Source organism: Pygocentrus nattereri, chromosome 17 (genome assembly GCF_015220715.1).
Source record: "Pygocentrus nattereri isolate fPygNat1 chromosome 17, fPygNat1.pri, whole genome shotgun sequence".
Classification (NCBI taxonomy): domain Eukaryota; kingdom Metazoa; phylum Chordata; class Actinopteri; order Characiformes; family Serrasalmidae; genus Pygocentrus; species Pygocentrus nattereri.
In genome coordinates, this window is record NC_051227.1 from 14,922,340 (window position 1) to 14,944,566 (window position 22,227).

The following is a 22,227-nucleotide window of genomic DNA, read 5'->3' on the forward strand; positions in this document are numbered from 1 at the left end:
ACTGTGGGAAGCTGTATTCAGTTGACTGAATCGATACAATGAGTCGAACGTCTAATTCACCTGTTCAGTTACATCATTGAGCCGAGTCATTTTTATTCTTTAATCTGTTTGAATTCTTATAAAATTCGGCCAATAAAACTCGTAAATTCGTAAAACTACAAAGTGCACCCTTAAAAAATATAGAAGAGAACCCTTCAAGGGTTCTTTGATAAAGACAATGGTTCTGTTTAGAACCATGAGCTCCCTATTTCATGCTTAAATGGTTCTTTGGGTGGTGAAACGTTTCTTCAGATTGAGGGAGACTGTGCTGTAGATTCCATATAGAACCTTTTTGATAAACACCAAAAAGGGTTCTTCCACTGTGACAGTGTCAAGCTTGTAACAACAGAAGAACCGTTTTGGTGCTACACTGAACCATTTTTAGAAAATGTTCTATAAAGCAAAATAATTTGCAGAATGATATTTGCATATCATTCTGAAGAACCACTTCACCATGCAAAGAACCACTTCACCATGCAAAGAACCACTTCACCATGCAAATGGTTCTTTGAATGTTCATGGTTCTATAGAGAACTACTGTCTTCACTAATGAACCCTTCAAGAACCATTTTGAAGTGTATGGATATATTTGGTGCTATATAGAACCTTTTTGCAAATGGTTCTGTGTAACACCAAGCAAGGGTTCTCCTCTAAGAAGAACTCTTTGTGGTGCTACACAGAACCATTTGCAAAAAGGTGCCAACACATTTTAAATCCATCTGAAGAACAATTTTACCATGCAAAGATCAGTTTAAGCATGAAACGGCTCTATATAGAACTCATGGCTCTGAACAGAACCATTCCCTTTACTAAGGAACCTTTGTAGAACCAACTTTCTTTAAGAGTGATTCAAATGGACTTGAGAATCGGTTCGTCTGATTCACTCTGCAATGAAGCGGCTCAAAAGAAACGACTCGCTAACGCGGCTCTCAGTCAAGCTGAAGCCGTCGAGCGGCGCGGACACAACAGAAAGGAAGAGAGGAGAGAAAAATGAAATAGCACCACATTCACGGACAGGAGCTGGACTGCTCACATCACCTGACACGGAGAGCAACAACTTCGAACCAAACCGAAAGAATAAAGCTGGTAAATTAATCCGTTTCCATAATAAACTCACTTTAGTGTTTCCATGTCTTCTGGTAGCCCGGCTGCTCTGTAGCGTCAGCGTCGCTCGTACTGAATCAGGATCAGCATTAAGGACAGAAGGTCATATTCAAGGGTTTGTTTCTGGGTTTGGGTTAAAGTTTTACTTGTTGTGGACTCAGATGACAAATTTTAGTGAAGTTGGCTTCCTGTTCTCCAGCTTCTTATTCAGAGTTTCCGTTCCACCTTAAATGCTGCTGCGGTTGCATGTAACTCCTGCAACATTTTAAGGTGGAACGGGAAATTCGAATAATGAGCCAAGTTAAGCGTCATACATCCAAAGGTTTGAGAGATTTGACCTGTTTGTCAGCTTAAGTTTGATGTGAGCTGTTCTACATTAAGAGTCCTTTGCTCATATATGTGTTCACATCAGTTTGTTTACATTGTTCATATGCCTTTAAAATGTTCAATAGATGTTTCCATATAATAATAATAATCATAATCTTTATTTATAGAGGACTTTTCATGGTGGTGGCAGCTCAGAGTGCTTTACAGACAGGCAATAATGTTTTAAAGTAATAGAAAAAAACTATAAGTGCTCATTTAAAATCATGTAAGATGATGGCAGATAGAATTGATAATATAAGCACCAAAAAAGACGAAGGATTTTAATTACACACTAAATTGAAGTGTGTGCTGAGCCTGTCTAATAACATGCAAATCAACTTCCATTGTTTAGAAGCCCAGTAACCAAAATAGGCCTCTCCATATTTTACAGAAGTTAAGATCTAAGATCGTGCGTTGGAACATACCAGTCTGTTTACACTTGAGCTGTCCAGTTTCCTCGCTTTCAGTCTGAGCTGTTGTCCATTTACTTCTCCTCCATCTCTCTGTCCAGTCAGGTCTTCTCTTGAAGTCATCCACCGAGTACTATAGCAAAATGAGAACCGAAGAGGCTTCAGGCACAGTCCTGCACCGGCTGATCCAGGAGCAGCTTCGCTATGGAAACCCCATGGACGCTCACACCCTCCTGGCCATCCAGCAGCAGGCCCTGCGGAGAGGAGGAGGCAGCGGAGGCGCTGGATCTTCTCAGTCTTCCTCAGAAAGCCTCTCCCAGGAGGAGCCTCAGTCCCTGAAGCTCTCTGCGAGGCAGGAGCCCCAGGGCCAGGAGCACCAGGCTGATTACCAGCACGCTGAAAGCTACCACCTTTACTCCCACCACCACGAGCAGCTACCCACGTACGAGCAAGCCAAGGTGCACTCGCAGTACCTGGCATCTCAGTGGTACCACAATGGACAGCCTGGCAAAGACCACTTGCTGGAGAACAGCCAGAGCAGCATGCAGTCCTATGAAGACGAGAGGTGCGATGGCAAGCGTGGCCATGCTAGGTCACTCAGCGAACGGCTGATGCAGCTGTCGCTCCAGCGCAAGGCTGCGAATGCCACCCCAGCCCCCATCAGCTCCTCCAGTAGCTACCCGCAGATAGCCGACTACCATGCCAGCCAGCACTTGGCGCAGGGATCCAAGGATAAGCAAGGCCCTTGGCATGAATATCCACTTCACCTTCAGACACAAGCGGTGACGCTAAACCACCCGCAGGAGTATGAGCATTTCTACACTGCACCTCCACCAGCTTTCCACAGCCAGCATAACAGGTACAGGATACAACAGTTTGACAGAATATCTGATTTACACCTTTTCTTCTTAATTTAAATGTAGTCAGGCAGCCAAGACGTGTCTGAAGATTGGGAAGCTTATGGTACCAATTACCATCGGAAAAGCTGCCCCAAACCATGCAAGTCATCTCAAATTGACTTGTTTAATGGGGAATTCTGCTGAACTTGCCATGTAATTCAGTGTTTTTGACGTAAACAGAGTCATCCAGAGGGGTTTGGTTGAAATGGTTCAGATGTCTGTACAGTGGTGGTGATGGGAACCAGGGGTCGCTGTGACGGCAACACTAATACAGCTGTTTTATTTACTATCCAGAACCACCAGTGAACCTACTCGAGTCTTCTGAGTGTCTATATGGAATGTTGATGGGGAAAATGTGAAAATAATATGTTTTCTTTGCCTCGTAATGTCCTGCATGTACCTCTCCGCCATGAATGTATATGCAAAATACACCTAAAAACCAAAAGTCTATCTCAAAACTATGACAAAATAATGTCTCGGGCAATGTGTTAGTAAATAAATCTTTGGAATAACTTTCTGTGAGGGACCATTTTAGTTTTCAGACGTCTGGTTCCCATCAGTACCACTGTAAAGAAATGAGGCATGTTTCTCTACAGTGAAGCTCTTTGCATCAAACCACTCTGAATGACTTTGTTTATCTCTGGATCATTTAATTTTTCAGAAATTGTGAAATATAGGTGGAATGCATCCACTGCATGACATGCGGTTACCAATCTTTTCCAACACCTTGAGGTTTAAATGTGACTTTTCCCTAAAGCTTTTGAATTGTCAGACTGTTTAGTCACTGAAATATTCACTCCTGCTTTGATGTAATGCCTTATTGTGACTAAGTACTGGGCAGACTGTGGGAGTGGGCAGACTGTGGGAGTGAATGAGTGAGTAGCTGTGGGTGAATGAGTGAATACCTTGGGCCATATTTTGTCAGTTAAATCATGAAGACCGTTAAGAATTGTGCTTTTTTAATAGCAGAAATTTGGATTACAGGCCTCCACAACTGGCCAGTGGACTAATAATCTTGCCTTTTCATTTAGGCTCATTCAACCAGTGCAGTCGCCTGAAGCGCGCTATGTGTTCTCCAGTGCGCCCCCTGCAGGCAGGGAGGTATTGACGCTCGGCTGCAACCAGACGGAGCTGCTGATGAAGGAGAATGAGAGGCTGAGGCAGGAGCTGGAGGGTCATGTGGAGAAAGCAGCCAGGATTCAGAAGGTAAAGGTGTTTTCCATTTTAGTGAGGCAACTCCATCAGAACAATAACGCACAGTTCGCATAACAGGTTAAACAGTTTCTCTGCCTTTACCGAGTAACAGAGGGAGTGAGAGGCAGGCCAGGCCCAAAGAACCTATTCTACTGCCCTAGAGAACCTTTCAATAGATGATTCTATGAAGACGTATTTGAAATGACATGTGAACCTCCACATAATGTAGAAGCTCCGTACCAATGAAAAGTTTTCCCTAGATTATTACTTCCAGGCCATTTAGTAGCCTATATTTTTAAGAGTGTACAGATTATATGATTAGGATTTAATTAAGGATCTGGACAAACTGACAGACACATGGTGAATTTTTATTAATGCTGTAGCAGATATGCAAGGAAACCATGTGCAATAGGATCCATTTTTGTGTCTTCTTACACATAAACTGCACAATTTACAGAGAAGTAAATTTACAAAGTATTGAAATGATAAAATGAATAAAAGGCCAATGATAATAGTGATTTATTATCATCATTATTACTGTTATTAAGAAGTCAAAAGTAAAATTAAGCCGTTAAAAGTATAAGCAGTAAATTATGGAAGCTAAAAAAAACAAAAAAAGTTATAATAGTAATTTTGTTCTTCTTCTTCTTCTTATTATTATTATTATTAAATTCGTTCACACAGCACATTGTTAAGTTTAGGATTAAAGTAGAAAAATATGGAAAAACAGTATAAACAAATAAATTCTTCTTATTGTTGTTGTTGTTGTTGTTGTTGTTGTTGTTATGTAGTTGAAGGTTAAAGTGTTTAAAGTGGTGAGGTCACTTGAATACCTCCATCTGACCGACAGCTGGGCAGTTTTAGCTGAATTGTTCTGCAGTGGTGTTTTTACCGTCGGCTCAGCTGAAAGCGGTTATAAACCCATTCCAGAGGGTTACGTCAGCATAGCTCAGCATTCTCTCACTCTAAAGGAATGATAATTGCGGAGGATTGAGACACTGCCTTGTGTAAACTCGCTGAGTTGAATCGCAGCGTCTCATGGTTTCCATACGAGCGCAGGTGTGGAGGAGGAGGAGGAGAAAGAGGAGGAGGAATTCCGCCAGGCGTCTGTCACTCTCAGCGCATACTATTGACATGGTTTGTTCTTTCTGTGTGTCAGCTGGAGCAGGAGATCCAGCGGATTTCCGAAGCGTATGAGACACTGATGCAGGGCTGCGTGAAGAGAGAAGCTCTGGAGCAGACGCTCAGGAACAAGCTGATGGCCGAGGTTAAGAGACTGCAGGAACTCAACACTGAGCTCAGAGGTACACGCAGCATCAGAGCCATAATTCAGCAAAATCCCAAATGTACAGTTTTCCCCTCTCCTAATAACAAAGAAGCCTAAACCCCGCCAGTTAGCATCATGGACAAAAGTATAGACAAATTCAGGATTCGTAAACCACAAGCATGTTTATTTGAGATACCCTAACAACTGCACACAGTTGGTGTGATTTAGACATGGTGGTAGTTGGTGGGGTATAAGCTCTCATTACTTATTAGCTACATTAGCATCATAGCTACAGAGCAAAGCTTAATCCCAGTTAGCAAAATTTCTCTGGCCCACTTGTGAGCCACAGCCTTGTTTTTGTTTGGACCCAGTTTATTTCTGGGTTCTCGGCACACACGCTGTTCACTTAATGGATGTGACCCAATTCTGACCCACAACATTAACGCCAGAATTGGCCCACAGTTGTAGACACAAGGCAAAACCACGTGGAGTTGTCCAGGATCTGGTCGTGTTCTGGCCTGCAGGCCTAACATCTGCCTGGTCCTCAACCAACATTCGCATATCAAAGCCAGAATCAGCTACATTTCTTAGCTGATGAACTACATTCATAGTAAGGTGGACAATTGTATAAAATAGGTTTTTCACCATAATATTGCTTTAAAAACGTCTGTTCTGAGTCTGTTCTGCATAATAATTAAATTCAGTGTTTCCGAGTTCTTGTCTGGGGGTATCCCTGCTCTGCACAACCCTGCCAAAAAATAATATCTTAATTAGTGAAAACTTCTTAAATGTAGTCAGTAAATGTAATATCTCTCATTATGAGTCTGAATTTTTATTTGTTTTAAGTGATTTTATTCAGTAAAAGTGTCTGTATTTGTTTGGAGAAATAATAATTTTGCTCATTTTGAGAAATAATGATTAAAACAAGGAACATGATCTGCCAATGAAATCAGACACTTTTATAAGATATAACTGCTTAAAAACAAGTAAAAATGTCTAGAATTAGGTTAAATATACTTACAATATTCCAGTCTTATAAGGAGAAACTATATATGCATTGGCTACATTTAAGATATTTACACTCACTACGATATAATAAGACTGTAGTGCTCTAATTCACACACCCAGGAAAAATACTCCAATGTCTAATATCTAAAAAGAGTGAAAACCATTGAGATAAATGAATAACGGCGAGTTGATTTTACACTTTAGATCACCTTAGTGATCTTCTAATGGACTCAAGACCTGTCTGACAAACTTTGTTCCAAAAGTAATTTTTTATGTGTGGTGTTCGATTCACCGTTACAGACAGCCTGGAGAACACCAGCGCTCAGGCAGCGAAAGACGTGGAGGCTGCCGACCACAACCAGCATGTCATGACCAAGCTCCTCATGCAGAGTGAGTATTGATCCTACAACATCAGGTTTCATACTCATTTTACATCACAAAGTCACCAGTACTGAATAAACAGGGCACTAAAGCCAAAAATCAAAAATATGCTCACATGAAGTCAAATTGCTCGCGTTTTATGGCGGTTTGTAGGGTGAGAGTGCCTCGTGATGTTGTGGAAGGAAGTTTCAAAAGAGCTACAAAAGGCCAGAATGCCCTTTAACTTCACACAGATTTGATCTGAAGCAGTTTAATTCAGCATAGCCTACATTGCATTGAATTGAACCCGAAGCCTGCAAATTGCGGGCAAAAGTGTAGGTCCGTTGTAGCCTTCATAGCTTCAGAATGGTTTCATCTACAGACATGATGCACATATCAGACCTTTCAGCAGACCTGCCTAACTAGATGGCAACGAGCTTTGACATGAGCATCAGTGAGTAATTCAACTCGGAAAATCGCCCAAAATCCTGATATTATTGCTCTGTTTTTTGTCCTTCAAATTCACAATCCGATCACTCACCAGACTGTCCTCACCATCCAGTGAGTGATTTCATCCACCTGTGACCGTCCATCAGCCAGCAATCCAGCTCCAAAATCACCCAAACCCACTCGCTACATTGCAGTTAAAGTTAAAACAAAAAATAGTGAAAATAGTGACATGATTCACACCAGATCACTCAGAGGAAGCTGCCATCACAAGCCAGAGGTTAATGTAGCTAGCAAGTAATGGAAACCTATACCCCACCAATTAGCATCGTCCAAACCGTTACGTTTTAAGTAATCTATAATAGACTTGTGGCCTCTGACACTGTGTGACTTGCTGGAATCTATAAACATGGACAAAAGTACGGGCTACAAGATGACCGCTGCTGCTTCTTTTTTTAGCTTTGCAGTGCACTATTGTCCATTTTTCTAGATAACGGTGTAAGAGTTTAAGGCCGACCTCTATACTGTCTGGGAGAATTCCTGACCTCTGTGTGCAGCTGCTTTTTTGTTGAGTCACTTCACTAGAACAGGAAGCATGTTTGTACTCATTAACCCAGGAATCTGAGTCACATAAGATTATGGTCAGAGAGAGCATCAGACACCATGCCTGACCCTTTGTCTAAAAGAAGAATGCAGAGGGACCGTCCACCACTGTCCGGCGACCCTCTGGCCTCGTCTCTAGTGAACAGATCAAGCATTGTTCTGCTGCACCCGTCTTTCCTCTGTGTAGCAGGGACTCTTCAGGGGAGATTTGGGTTGATGGTGGGAAACAGATGAAGGAATGTTAGGCTTTGAGGATGTGGGTCAGAGGGAGGGTGACTCGCCCCTTTTCTTTTCCTCTCCTCTGTCCTTTCACATTCCTCAGGCTCTTGTGTAAATGGGGCATTCAGGATTTTGCAATCAAATTCTTCACCTCTGAGAAGGAAGTCAGTGGGAAATGGCCATGGCAAGAGATCAAAACACAAACACTAAATAGAACACGAATAGCTTTTCTTACTGCCAAGGAAATGCCTTAGTAATCTATTGTAGGGCTACAATGAATAGTTTATTGTGGTGATTGCGAGAAATGTCAACATTGTTTTTATTGTCGATGCACTGCTGACATTAAAATAGTGCTCTTTAATGCCAACATTATCAGGAAGCGTAGGGAGCGATACGGCTTCTACTGTTTCATTTAAAAAGCTCTATAATGTTCATATGATCCACACAGTCAATCTGACAGACTGTAATACACTACAGGAAGCGTAGGGGGTGATATGGCTTCTACTGTTTCATTTAAAAAGCTCTATAATGTTCATATGATCCACACAGTCACTCTGACAGACTGTAATACACTACAGGAAGCACAGGGGGTGATATGGTTTCTACTGTTTCATTTAAAAAGCTCTATAATGTTCATATGATCCACACAGTCACTCTGACAGACTGTAATACACTACAGGAAGTGTAGGGGGCGATATGGTTTCTACTGTTTCATTTAAAAAGCTCTATAATGTTCATATGATCCACACAGTCACTCTGACAGACTGTAATACACTACAGGAAGCGTAGGGGGCGATATGGCTTCTACTGTTTGATTTAAAAAGCTCTATAATGTTCATATGATCCACACAGTCACTCTGACAGACTGTAATACACTACAGGAAGCGTAGGGGGCGATATGGCTTCTACCCTTTCACTTAAAAAGTGCTTTACAGTGCTCTGTAATGTTCATATTATCCATGTGGTCATTCATTTTTGTCGTTGCACCTTAAAAGAAGTTGTGATGGCACAGGAAATGTAGTTGAAGAAGGGGTCAGGTTAGGTGATTAATTGAATAATAGACATAGTTGATGACTGGCTATAAAGCTCCTTAAGGGCAAAACTAAAGAAGCAAACTTCTGACACCAAAAATATCTTGACTGCTTTGCTACAGTGCAGTAACTACTGGGAGGGATGCCGTCACACGGAGGCTGGTTGAGGGTCCACAGTGACCAGGACAACTAAAATTTTTAATTGGCTCCTCATATTGATACTGATATAATCGTACACCCATAACTCAATCAAGATCCAATTTCATAGCATCTTACCTCGGCAATTAGCTTCCATCAACACTACAAAGATAGAACTGACATCTATTTATCTCCCTCTTATTCTATTACCCATAATGCAGCTCATCCATCCATTATAACCTATACCAAACTGATTCTTCACAACCTGTAACATGATAGTCGTTTATATCTCTTAAATAAAATCTGAGATTAAATTAAAAATCTTAAATAGGCCCATAAGATCCTAGTTGCTCGGCTACATTTGGGGTGAAGGGGAAATGGCCTAACTTAATTTTTTTTTCTAAACTCTCACTCTAATGACACTCCCTTGTGCTCAGACTTGTCTATTGATTTCTCTGATTGGTTTCTCTGCCCCCCCCCCCCCCCCCCCACCCCACCCCCTCTCTCTCAGTCGAGGAGCAGAAACTGCAGTGCGTGCGGTTGGAGCGCGATGTGGACGCTCAACGGCAGCGAACCGAAGCGCTGGAGCGAGACTTGAGCTCGGCGCACACACACAGTAGGCAGCTGCAGGCAGAACTACAGAGGAAGAGCGCATATGTGGAGCGTGTGGAGCGCCTGCAGGGGGCGCTGGCTCAGCTACAGGCCACCTGTGAAAAGAGGGAGGGGCTAGAGCTGAGGCTACGAACGCGACTGGAGCAGGAGCTGCGCACAATCAGAAACCAGCAGGTACAGACAGACGCATTACTACTGGCATTATACGTACGAGTTACCGACCTAAAGTTCATAATCACATAATTAAATGTGGAATTGTTGCTGAAAAAATGGTTTCAGTGGTTTGTAATTCTTTATTTTTCAGTGATTGCATATCAGTATCAGTAGGTATCTGTATGCAACGGATATCAGCAGAAATCAGGGGGATTTGATCCAGCCCTGTAACGAATCTGTTGACAAATGGCATTCACTGATACTGTGATGTGGTGTTGTTGACTGTGTAGTTCTTCCTGTGGGGTGCTACAGTGATTGAGTAGTTTCAACATGATGGACTACTTACTTTTAGATCACCGTAAAGAAGTATTTTCATGAAAAGCAGCTCATTTTAAAAGGCTCATATTGTGGAAAACTGATTTTCCCCAAATGTTAGACTTTTATGCTTTAAATAAACATTGCTGAAGTTTCAGAACATACCGTCCCTGGTCCATACAGTCCAAATATGGAAACTGAGCTACAAAACAGCCTGTTTTGAATTCATTGTTTCTATGATGTCATGAAAACCAACATATTTCCACCTATTAAATCTACAGTGTTTTAGAAACAAATCCGAGCCTAGTTCATTTACACATGTCAGTCTTAAAAAGGATGTTTTGTCACTGTGCCGTCTGTTTGTAACACAACCAGTGGTTGTGTTATGCACCATTGTGTTTCTTGGGAAGATGCCAAAGCAATACCAAAAATTACAAAATGAATATGCTAAAGCTAAAAGGCTATAAATATGTTTCTGAGTGCAAAGACTTTGGAATTATAATTTCTAAGGGACAAACCAATAAAGATAGAGGGACGTATAATATTTTTACTCATATGTCTTTATTTTTCTGTTTATCTACTTTAGAGACAGACCCAGGCATGTCTGACCAGCGATCCAGCATCCTCGGTGAATGTCGCTGCCCTTCTGGAGCATCTGAGGGAGCGCGAAGAGCGGATTTTGGCTCTGGAGGCCGACATGATGCGCTGGGAGCAGAAATACCTGGAGGAAAGCACCATGAGGGAGTTTGCCATGGATGCAGCGGCCACTGCTGCTGCCCAGAGGTAGATACTATACATTTAAATACAGAGATGTATTTTTTATGTTATAAGCAGAAGTAAATTAACCTTGAGTATATTTCCAACATATTGCGTTTTTGCAGAGACACCACGATCATCAACCACTCGCCTTGTCATTCAACCAAGAACAGTTTCATTGAGGATTTGCCCCATGCTGAGCTCAGGAACCAGGAGGTGGAGAACAGGTACGGTCCATTATTTTGGCATGTTGGAATTGATTATAATTAATTGCAATTATATTCAAAGCAGTACAAACTCACTTTTTTGTCTGTATTTTCAGATAAATTTATTTTTATATATTTATATATATATATATATATATATATATATATATATATATATATATATATATATATATAGTGTATATTATGCTAGAGAGTTTGCTACGTAAGCATTAACATTTCCGTGTGTTTCTGTAGGATCCGTACCTTATATGGGCAGATCCTGGAGAAGGACGCTGTGATTAACGTTCTCCAGCAGCGACTACAGCAGGAACAAGAGAAGGGTGAGGTGGAAGAGGGCGTGTCCCATGTTAGCCCCACCCCCTCACCTAACACAAGCCCTGCCAATAACACAGGTAAGCACTCAGATATGAACTTTAGATTAGTAGCATCCAGATTTGCTAAGTAATCAAGTTACACTGAAGGTGTAAAGCTTAAATAGTGAGCATTGTGATAATCAGTGTTTTTGTGTTTACTTTGCTCCAGGGAAGAGTCATGCAGATGGGCAGTCAGCTGGCATGTCCCGACTTTGCCGTGTTGCGGCTGTAGTGTGTAAGGCCAGGATCCGGGCTGAGCCTGCAGCTTTGACTACAGCCACAGAGCAGAGCTCCTGCACAGAGCCCAGTCTTGGTCAGTATACACAGGATGTGTCACATTGTCTGTTCCCTTCACACAATTAGGGGGGGAGCACAATTGGCATGAACTCTCCATGGATCATTACACTGAGCGCAATACAGAGTTTCCAAGCCTTTCAAGTGGATGCAGCGCAGAGTTTTCCAGAGTTTATATTGATTAGCCTTTCAGTCACGGAGGCACTCCAGTGGTCATTGATTTACTCTAGCTTCATGTTAGGCGCTTGGCTGAATGGAACTCTCTCATTCAATTAAGTTAAAATTTATTCATGTAGCGCTTTTTGCCACAGGTGTTGTCACAAAGCTAGTCCCGTGGGGCCAAACATGGTTGTCTGGGAACAACCATGAGAAATTTTGGACTAAATGTGGAGGGACATTATTAGGGGGGGGGAAATCCAGCACTTTGTGAAGACAGAGCTCCAAGCAGGAGGCGATGGTGCACTCGTCAAGCCTGTCATTAGCCCATAGTTTTAATGTAAGGTAGCATGGCTAACAACACAGCTCCTGGTGTTAAAAGAGCACTGACCAGAAGAGTTTGGGGGCAGGTTTTGTGGTAAATCTATCCAGTGGAATCCAGGACCCACCACAGTATCTCGCACACGGGACTAATATTCAGTGATGTGCTCAGGTTGGCTGGGTAACCAGCCCACTCCAGGTCCTGTAAATGAATGAATAGCCTAAATAAAGTAGAATGATCACTAAATCACATATAAACAATATAAATGATGAGTAAAACAGTTAAAATAAATGAAGTCATTCTAAAGAGTTGAATAGCAAAAGATCATGTGAACAGCATGCAGATTCTGGTATCTTACAGAGACGGTTGTGCCATTTGTCTGATGGCCACAGTTGCCGAGCCTAGCAAAACACCAAAATAACTGTTCTGTGGTTTCATTCCTGGTTTCATAAATGGTGGTTACTTCTCAGTGAGCCTGATGACCATGACTGAGAGTTATTTCAGCAGAGAATAATGTTTTTGTGAATAGACTGTCAGATATTGGATGTCATTTCGCCTTGACTGAACTGCATGGGTGGGTCAGAACATTTCGGTTGCGGGCGGGAGCGGGATTAATGATTCCAGTTTTCTGGGGGAGCTTTAAAAAAAGCACCACAAGTTTAACAAATTGTCCTCAAGAGACTATAGTAGCATGGAAAAACTTGTGAAAAACAAGAGGAAACCTTGAGAGGAAACAAAACTCAGAAGGAGAACTCGATGTCAGATAGCAAAACAATTACACAATAACACAACAAAAGTAACCAGTATCATGAATAAAGAAAATGAGAGAGTACACTGAAATGAATGATAAATATAAAATGATCTTAATCATTAAATTGAAGTATTCAGATCAATCTGTGACTAATGCTTGTTACTGTGAGTGGCGTTCAGTGTCAATTTAGTGAATTAAATTGTATTTCTTCTTTTTAAAAAATTTTTACAGATTCCATTCAGCAACAGACCCCATCGCCTCTGGATCCTTTCAAAGGCCTGGACAGCGTGGAGGCTGAGGCAGTGGAAATCTTCATATGAGTTCCATCAGTCTTCCTTTCATGATCAAGACCTTTGTAGAGACAATGGAGCCACAGACATGGCAGCTGATCCCTACAGAGAGGGCAGGAATGCAGCAGTTTTGGATGACGGTGCTGCCTGGAGGACCCAAAGCTGAGCTTTTGTGGACAGCTCTCTAAATGAATGTGAAGCTCAAGCAGGTCTTCGGGTCTTTGGAGGAGAGTGGATGTTATTTGTGTATGTAAATTCTTCGAGGTACTTGTGAAGTATTGCAGTTTGTGAGTTGGACGGGATGCTGAGAAATCCTCAGGAGACACAAAGAACTCAAATTCGAAGACAGTGCAGCACACAGTAGTGCCAAACTAGGCTTAGAATCCACGACTTCTCTTACTACTTCACAGTCCTTATTTCGGTCTGTTGCCACATGACTATTAAGTGTTTGAAAGGAAAGAGGGACTCAAACAGTCCATGTATATAATAAGGAAAGCGTGTTCGGACTAGGGCTGCAGCAATTAGTCAACAAAGTCGATTATTAAAAAAATAGATTTTTGTTGTTAAAGTGTTATTAACAGGCTATGATGTCAAATGATCCACACAGTCACTCTGACGCATAGGGGGCGATATGACTTCTGTTGTTTTACTTTAAAGCTCATTCAAGGGGAAGCAAAGAACATATAATGTTCATTTAGTCAATTAATTGAATAATAGATGGTCGATTAACTACATTGACTGTAGACATAACAGTTAGTTGCAGCCCTAGTTTGGACCGTTTTGCTGCCTTTCCGTGAATTCCCTTGAGGAAAAGTGCCTCATTCCCAAAGTAGGTTTACAATTCTTTGTTCCTTCTCTCACCACGGCACAGTTGATCTCACCACATTCCTATTCTGTTGAATTTTCTCCCGGAGGCTCAGATTGGTCTGTGCGGTTTTACAGCTCCACCTGAATTGCATGTTATAAATGGCGAGCATGCTTGTCCTTCTTTCCCCTTGAAGGTGGGGAAAATGAAGCAGTGTTCTCTTTTACACTCTTTCTCTGAAGCCTCACATTTGTGATCCGGCATCTTTAGCACAAGCAGGTGGAAATGTATTATGAATTATTTTGCCGCTCTTATTTTTATCTTTTATTTTATCTTTGAATGTGTGTTTTCTCCTACAGTGCATCTGCTGGTCAGTGCGCTATATGAAGAAACATGTTAAGCTACAAACTGTTTTCTTTTGATTTGTTGTTTTGTTTACGTTTACTGTGTTTCAAAGTAAAATATTAATATATTTTGTAAGAAATAAAGCATTTATTTTAATGGAATGTAGTGCCAAGGACCTGATGCCAAAGACATTCAGCATTTCATTAAAGTTATATTGTTCATTCCAGAAAGCTTCGTGTATTAACCAAGGGTTGAGCTCTCATTACTGCGTGAAAAGATGTGAACGTTCTGGAACATTTCACATATGTACAAGAGAAATAAAGGTATTAATATATAGAACTTCATCTCTTAAAGAATGTCTGTCTTTTTTTTTTTGTCCTGCTTCCCTGAAACCTCTGCTCTATTTTATCAGTCATGTCCATTTCTCAGCTTCTTTATCTCTCACACACGTCAGACTGAAACCTGTTCTGAGGAAAGATGAGTAATCGTAACCAAATAGCTGTGAGGAGCATTCCTGCGCTCATATTTCACTGGAGGCTTCCTAGTGCTTAATGGCTCCACTCTAACCACACCACACTTTCAGCTACTCCCTGTAGGCGTGTGTAGAAAAAGTTAAGGAAGGGTGGATTATGGATTATACAGTCAAAATTCTTTAGCAACACGCCTAAAAGCCTGGGGTGAGGACTTCTTCTGTCCATGTGAATGCTGAATTTTTCAGATTCCATCTACACCACAGATATGGAACCTCCTTAACATTGCCCTGCTGAGAAAGCACCATTGGAAACCATTGGTTTACTAATGGTTTTGCTTTGTAATGTGAATTGGCCTAAAGGTTTTCAACAGAGATCTCCTGTAGAACACCTTTAGATCCCTTTAGGTAATGTCCTTAGAGTCAGCTATTAGCCACCTGTTAAAGTGTATTAGTATCCTTTACAATCGTGACACAACCCTATCCAGCCCACAGAAGTATTTCAATTTTAAATCAATACTAGCCTGTTTCACAATGTGCTGCACTACAATCCCCAGCATGCACTGCAACGAAATGTGGGCTCTGACTCTCTTACCCCAACAGTCTATGGGACAGTGGTTACACCTCAGTTCTACACAATTCTTCGCAAGTCCACACCAGTCATATCACCAAACACACTAACCACAGTTCAGCTGCAGTTCAACCAGCATAAACACTTAACGTCAGCTCAGCAGCTCAGAAACTGAGCCCAAGTCTTACTGAACTTGCAGCAAAGCAAGGATGCTGTGGGTAAAGACTGAGCTCCTGGGGATGCTTACATTTTGAATATTTCAAGTAATCATGTAATACAGGGTGATTCAAAAAGACATCTGATTTCAACACGCCATATTTTTACAGCCATGAGGCGCCTAGGAACCAATCACATACCAACTGTAAAAGGGGATCGTAGAGTTTCTGACTGTCAGTCTGGCACTGAACCTCCAACAGATCAGAGCATTCGTCGTTGGTACCAACAGTTCCAAGAAAAAGATTTTGAAATCAGATTTTTTTAAATCCCCCTGTATTTTAAGCTCTACTACAAGTGTCTAAATATCACTGCTGAAGTTTTTTCTTGCGTATTTTGAATAAACGATGGCTGGGTCGGGTTACAGCACAACATTGATTAAAAATGAAATAGAAACATGTTTTTTTTCTCTGGCCCACAGATTTTTTAATATGGCCCTTAAAGTGGCCACTTGAGTGGTTGAGGTTGACGTGCTTGCTTTACATTGTGATATTAACCCACCAAAAAGCCTAAACACAATACAAAACCATTTTGCTTTCTAATGGGATTTGGTCTAAGCACTTTTAGATCCCATTAGAAAACCATCAGATTTATTTAGAACTACCCACTTATCAACTGTTAAAACATTAGGATCTTTAATATTGTGATATCAACCCATATCACCCCAAACACACTACAAAACCATCAGGAATCAACAGAAACATTTAATGGTGTTGTTTTTAGGGTGTTGTTTTATTGACTGGGGAGTCTTTCATTTTGTGCTTTATGTGTGGCCGTTAAGCCAGGCTTGTGTGGACGAGCTTCCAGCAGGAGTCCAAAATATACAGTTTTCCCTCTCATCACAAATACAGCCAACCAGCTTAGGCACGTTTGGTGTCTGAAGCTTCTTCAGGATCTCCCGAGTGGCGTAAACCGTAGGGAGCTGATATCACATCCATCCACAGCCAGGAGCGGCTGGAGGTGTTCAGAGAAGCTCTGTTAAACATTCACACTGCGCACCCATCCAGGATTTTCTCTGTGTCATCCTGGAACCCAAATGTCTTCATACATTTGTATTTCATATGAAGTTTAAATTGCTTATCCAGTCAACAATTTGAATACAAAGAATAGGCTGGATTGGTTCAGACTACCCTTGACATCTGTCTGGAACAGCCTTACTAAAAAACACAGCACAGACCAGCATGCATCCCACTGGTCACGCATGCTTAAAGTCAGAGTCCAAGTCAATCAGAGGACGGTTTGAGATGTGATGGAAAGTTTTATACGTTGCTCTGGTTTTTAAACGGAGAGGTAATTGGCACTGGAAGTGGAGGTAAACGCAGGATCTGAACAGCAGTTTTGTGAACTGGATTACTGACTGAATCATTACGATAACTGCACTCTGAAAATAAAGATGGTTCTTCAAGGGTTCTTTAGTAAAGAAAATGGTTTCATGTAGAACCATGAACATTAAAAGAAGCTTTTGTATGCTTAAATGGTTCTTTGCATTGTGCGAGGATTGTTCAGATTAATGGAGAATGTGCTGCATATGGTTCTATGTAGCACCAAAAAGGGGTTCTTCTAGTCTCGCAATGACAAGCTTGTAAGAGTAGGAGAACTCTTTTGGTGCTGTACGTTCTAGAAACACATAAAACACAATCGCCATCAATCTGAAGAACCCTTTCACAATGCACAGAATAATGCAATGGGTCCTTGGATTGTTCATGGTTCTATATAGAACCATCTTCTTTGCTAAAGAACCCTTGAAGAGCCATCATTTTTAAGTATGTAGCTTAGAAGATTAGGTTCTGTAGCTGAACTGGCATCTATCTACCTTTGACTGAATCCACAGCACAGCTGCCCATCTACTGGATTTAGTGAGTGTCGGGAAATTTTACAGGGCTGAGGTGGAAACACCAGTAACCATGTGTGTGCACTGCCACTTCAGGGCTTGGGGGGGGAGGGTATGTATACATGTGTATGTGTGTGTGTGTGTGTGTGTGTGTTGAAATAGGCATCCGTTGGCCGGCCGCTCCCACTGCAGGACCTCATTACAAAACAATTAAGAGGAATGTGACTGTGTCATCAGAGCCGCAGCTCACGTGCTCGACTCTCGCTGCATTATATATGCACTGGGGCGGGTAGAGCAGCCTAGACCTGTACTCCAGTAAAAGTGCTGTTACTTTGCTGGAATAATGACTGGAGTAGAAGTAAAAGCAGCAACTATTAGAAACAAGCCTGAGGCCCCAAAACTGCTGTGCAGGTACATTTTTCCTTCATCAAGGTACAAACAATGTAAATGTTCCCTCAAAGGTCCAGCAGTGGGTTTAAGGTCTGATTGTGAAGCTTAAATCAATTTCTCCAGGTGAAAAGTTGGTATTTGTACCTTTTCATACGGAATGTTTTAAAACAGAGCAGTAGAATAAAAGCCTGGAGGCGAGGCGGGGTGTGTGGAGTCAGTACAGCTTAGAACACATCATTTCAGTGGATTATGGTTCAGTTACGTTCCCTGACTAAAGGTACTGAGATGGAGTCTTGAGGGTCCCACCCCAGAGACCTGAGGGCAACTGACCCAGAGACAGTTTAGTACCTTTATGTCTGAGAGTGTATCTGAACAGAACTGCAGTGGATCTTACATTCAGCATTTATCAGCACAGAAACTGAAGTTTAAAGTAAAATGCTAAAGCTCAAGAGCAACAGATGTGAGCATCGGTAAAGCAGCCCAGGACCTTTCCGCTGAACGCACAATAGATTCTTTTTCTTACAAATACACTGTAGTAGAATACAAATTAGGATGATTTAAATACTCAAACACTCAGAAAAGTACAAAAGCCCACATTAGGGGAGAGAACAACAGGTCTTCTCTGTTTCTGGCAGCAATGTGTGAAAAAATGATGAATTAGTATCTTGAAATAGCCCAGAAAAGGATGGCATGCCCACTCCAGGTAAGGGGAAAGGACCTGCCCCAGGTGGTGGAGTTTAAGTATCTTGGGGTCTTGTTCACGAGTGATGGGAAGAGGGATGGTGAGATCGGCCGCAGGCTGGGACAGGTGACAGCAGTAATGTGGTCACTGTACCAGACTGTAGTGGTGAAGAGGGAGCTGAGCCATAAGGTGAAGCTCTCTGTTTACAGGTTGGTCTACATCCCAACCCTCACCTATGGGTGAGCTGTGATGAGTGTCATGAGCTGTGGGTAATGACCAAAAGAATGAGATCACGAATACAAGCGGCAGAAATGAGCCTCTTCGCAGGGTGGTGGGCTGCACTCTACTTGATAGAGTGAGGAGCTCGGCCATCCAAGAGGAGCTTGGAGTAGAACCGCTACTCCTCTGCATTGAGAGGAGCCAGCTGAGGTGGTTCAGGCATCTGACCCGGATGCCCCTGAACGCCTCCCAGTGGGGGTGTACCAGGCACGGCCTACTGGGGCAAGACTATGGGGTCGTCCTATAGGACCCGCTGGAGGGATTATATCTCAAAGTTGGCCTGGGAGCGGCTTGGGGTCCCCGGGATTGAGCTGGAGGAAGTTGCAGGGGACCAGAATTTTACCAGAATTTTGACAAAATATCTTGAAATAATGACATTATCTCAGAAGTTTAACTATGTTAAAGTAATGACTTAGTATCCCAAAATTATTTTTCCAAAAATTAGTATATATATAAAATAAAATATATAAAATAGTATCCAAAAATTACTTTCTTGAAATTTAGTAATTCAATTTTCAAAAACGTCAATATTCAGAGAAAGTGTCATTTTGAGATGTCAATAATTCAAGAAAATGAATCATTATTTTGAGATACTACTTGTAATCAGCACAGCAAAAATAACATCTTACACAGTGAAAATGTCTTAAATGTAGTCAACAAAGCTAATATCCCTCATTATGAGTCTGCTGTAAGAATATTCTAAGATTATTCCACCTCATTTCAAGAAATAATGATTAAAACAAGGAACATGATCTGCCAGTGAAATCAGACACTTTTATAAGATAAAACTGCTTAAAAACAAGTAAAAATGTCTAGAAATAAGTTCAATAATCTCACAATATTCTTACAACAGCCTCATAATGAGAAATATCAGATATACTGACTATATTTAGGATGTTTACGCTTGTTTAGATGTCAGTTTGTACAGTGTGCGTTTATGGGATACATCATGGTTACCCACCTCCGTCTGTAGTCAGGCTAATCGTGGCTGGACTGCTGGATGAGTTTTAACATATTATGTGCGCAATGTGCGGCTGGGGCTCGTCCCTTTGGCCTGTGTGACGCTGCAGTAAATGCCTGTCATTCTGTCTTCTATTCTTGAGGTTTCTACCGTCTCTGCAGCAAGTGAGAGCTGAACATTTCAGATTCCATCTGCAGAATCTCACACATGAGAAAGCGTTCAGACATGGTGGGCTGTATTGGCCTGAGGCTTCCGTGACCACCAGCGATACCAAAGCAGCCACCTATCCATTGTTTTTGTACCTTGATGAAGTAAAAAGGTACAGAACCTTTATTTCATATATAACAGTAAACACAAACATACATAAAAAATATGAATATATTATTTTGAACAGTGATGATACAACCCCCACCCCCCCCACTCCCCACCCCGGAGGGAAGAAGTTTCACGACCTTGGCCTCTAAATACTGTGCGGCTTCTCTGTTTGCTTTACACCTTCCATGAACGAATCCCATTTTAACAGGTAAACTCTAGAAGGACTCAGAGCTGTTCCACATTAATATCTGACCTGGGTTAAAGAGAAACTTGGCAAAGACTAAACTTATGTAAGCAGGGAAAATCCTTTTGGTTAGAATGAGAAGATTTAGCACTGTATTCATGGCTACGGCTTGTGCGGGCCCAACAAAGCAGCTAAGGTGCAATTAATCTCGTTTATGAGCGCAGGCCTCGCATTCTCTCTGCTCATTCAGAAACCTGAGCGTGCGCCAACATTCCTCAGCGGTTTGAAAGGCACTTTGGCATGTCTTGAGTTCCTTTTTGAGCACGTACGAAATGGGGGGAAAGTGGAGCGCTCAGGTTGCGAAAGGGTTTAAAAGTGCTGCTCCACTTGCAAAGCTGAGAAAACGGACATAAACAAACGTTCATTTCTTCTTTTTCCAGCTCTCAGTAATCTGCTTCACTTCCAGCTGGCATTGTTACTGATTGCCCAATGTACAACACTATTGTTATACAATATACGTTTTTTATTATGAATTTTCTGCTGAATTTCTGTCCACATCGCAGGATCCTCAGTTTTGAGATACTGACACCGAGCGAACTCCAGAATATTCAGCCTGATTGTGAAATATGTGCTTGTATACAGCTTCTTGATTGGATATGTGTCAGTTTGATAGGATATGTAAGTTTCTGCATAGAAACTGTTCATAGGTTTTATTCTAATTTTGTCTTGTAGGAATACTCAACACACTGAAATAGAATCATTTAGTATGTGGGCTCCCCTCTATGAACTTGGGAGTAGCCACCTAGAAACACCCTAGCAACCACCTGAAATACCATAGCAACCATCTAGCAATACTGTAGCAACCACCTGGAACACCATAGTGACCACTTTGCAAAAGCCATAAAAGACACCATAGTAACTACCTATAACACCCTAGCAGTAACCTCCAATACCATAGATAACAATAGCCTAGTAGTTACTTGGAACACCATAGCATCCTAGCAACCACTAAAGCATCCACCTACCAACACCCTAGTAACTACCTCCAATACCAACATCCTAGTATCCACCTGAAATAACACATAACCCAGTAACAAGACCCTAGCAACCACCTAAGATAGCATAGAAACCTTATAGCAATACTTTAGCAAACATCTTGGATACCTTAGCAACTACTCATCTGAAACAGTATAGCACCTAGCCTAGCACCTAGCCTAGCAACCACTTTGGATACAATGTCGGCCATTTAGGAACATTATAGCAACCACCTAAGATAACATAGCATCTGACTGGCAACACCCTAGCAACCACTTGGAACACCATAGTGTCTACCTTGCAACGACCAGAGATACCATAGCAACCACCTATCAATACCCTAGCAACCACACTTGCAGCAATAAAAGACACCACAGCAACCACCTAACACCCTAGCAATCACCTTCAATACCACATTAACCACTTAACAATACCCTAGCAACCACTTGGAACACCAAAGCACCTCCTAGCAACCACCATACATACCAAAGCATCCACCTACCAACACCCTAGCAGCTACCTCCAATACCAACAGCCTACTAACCACCTGGAATGACACATGAACCGCTTACAAGGTTCAGCAACCACCAAGCACAGAAACCACCTAGCAATTCTTGGATACCTTATCAACTACCTAGCAACACTCTAGCAATCACCTGAAACACTATAGGACCAACCTAGCCAAGCAACTACTTTGGAGACCATCTCAGCTGTTTTACAACATTCTAGCAACCAATTAAGTTAACATAGCATCTGCCTGGAGACACCCTAAAAAACATCTGGAACACCATATCAACCATCTAGCAACCACCTGTGATACTATAGCACAACAC

The 22,227-nt window shown here is 41.8% G+C and overlaps 1 protein-coding gene across 2 annotated transcripts; it reads left to right on the forward strand.

The window, feature by feature from the left end:
* Positions 1 to 982: 982 nt before the first annotated feature.
* amotl2b (angiomotin like 2b) lies at positions 983 to 14,817 on the forward strand. Of its 2 annotated transcripts, none has more exons than XM_037546869.1 (11): positions 983 to 1,125; positions 2,021 to 2,778; positions 3,850 to 4,024; positions 5,172 to 5,316; positions 6,588 to 6,677; positions 9,597 to 9,871; positions 10,752 to 10,948; positions 11,047 to 11,148; positions 11,383 to 11,540; positions 11,671 to 11,814; positions 13,256 to 14,817. In XM_037546869.1, exons 2-11 carry the CDS (start codon positions 2,063 to 2,065, stop codon positions 13,342 to 13,344), a joined length of 2,091 nt encoding a protein of 696 aa, XP_037402766.1. In that variant the 5' UTR covers positions 983 to 1,125; positions 2,021 to 2,062; the 3' UTR covers positions 13,345 to 14,817. The 2 variants fall into 2 exon arrangements, with proteins under 2 accessions (XP_037402766.1, XP_037402767.1); XM_037546870.1 differs by having other exon boundaries at positions 2,025 to 2,778.
* The last annotated feature ends 7,410 nt before the right edge of the window (positions 14,818 to 22,227 follow it).

Excerpts from the sequence above, each read along its gene's own strand:
- amotl2b (XM_037546869.1), top strand. The coding sequence starts at position 2,063 with ATGAGAACCGAAGAGGCTTCAGGCACAGTCCTGCACCGGCTGATCCAG. Across the intron at positions 4,025-5,171 it reads AAGCAGCCAGGATTCAGAAG|CTGGAGCAGGAGATCCAGCG; the intron begins GTAAAGGTGTTT and ends TCTGTGTGTCAG. Across the intron at positions 11,815-13,255 it reads CTGCACAGAGCCCAGTCTTG|ATTCCATTCAGCAACAGACC; the intron begins GTCAGTATACAC and ends AAATTTTTACAG.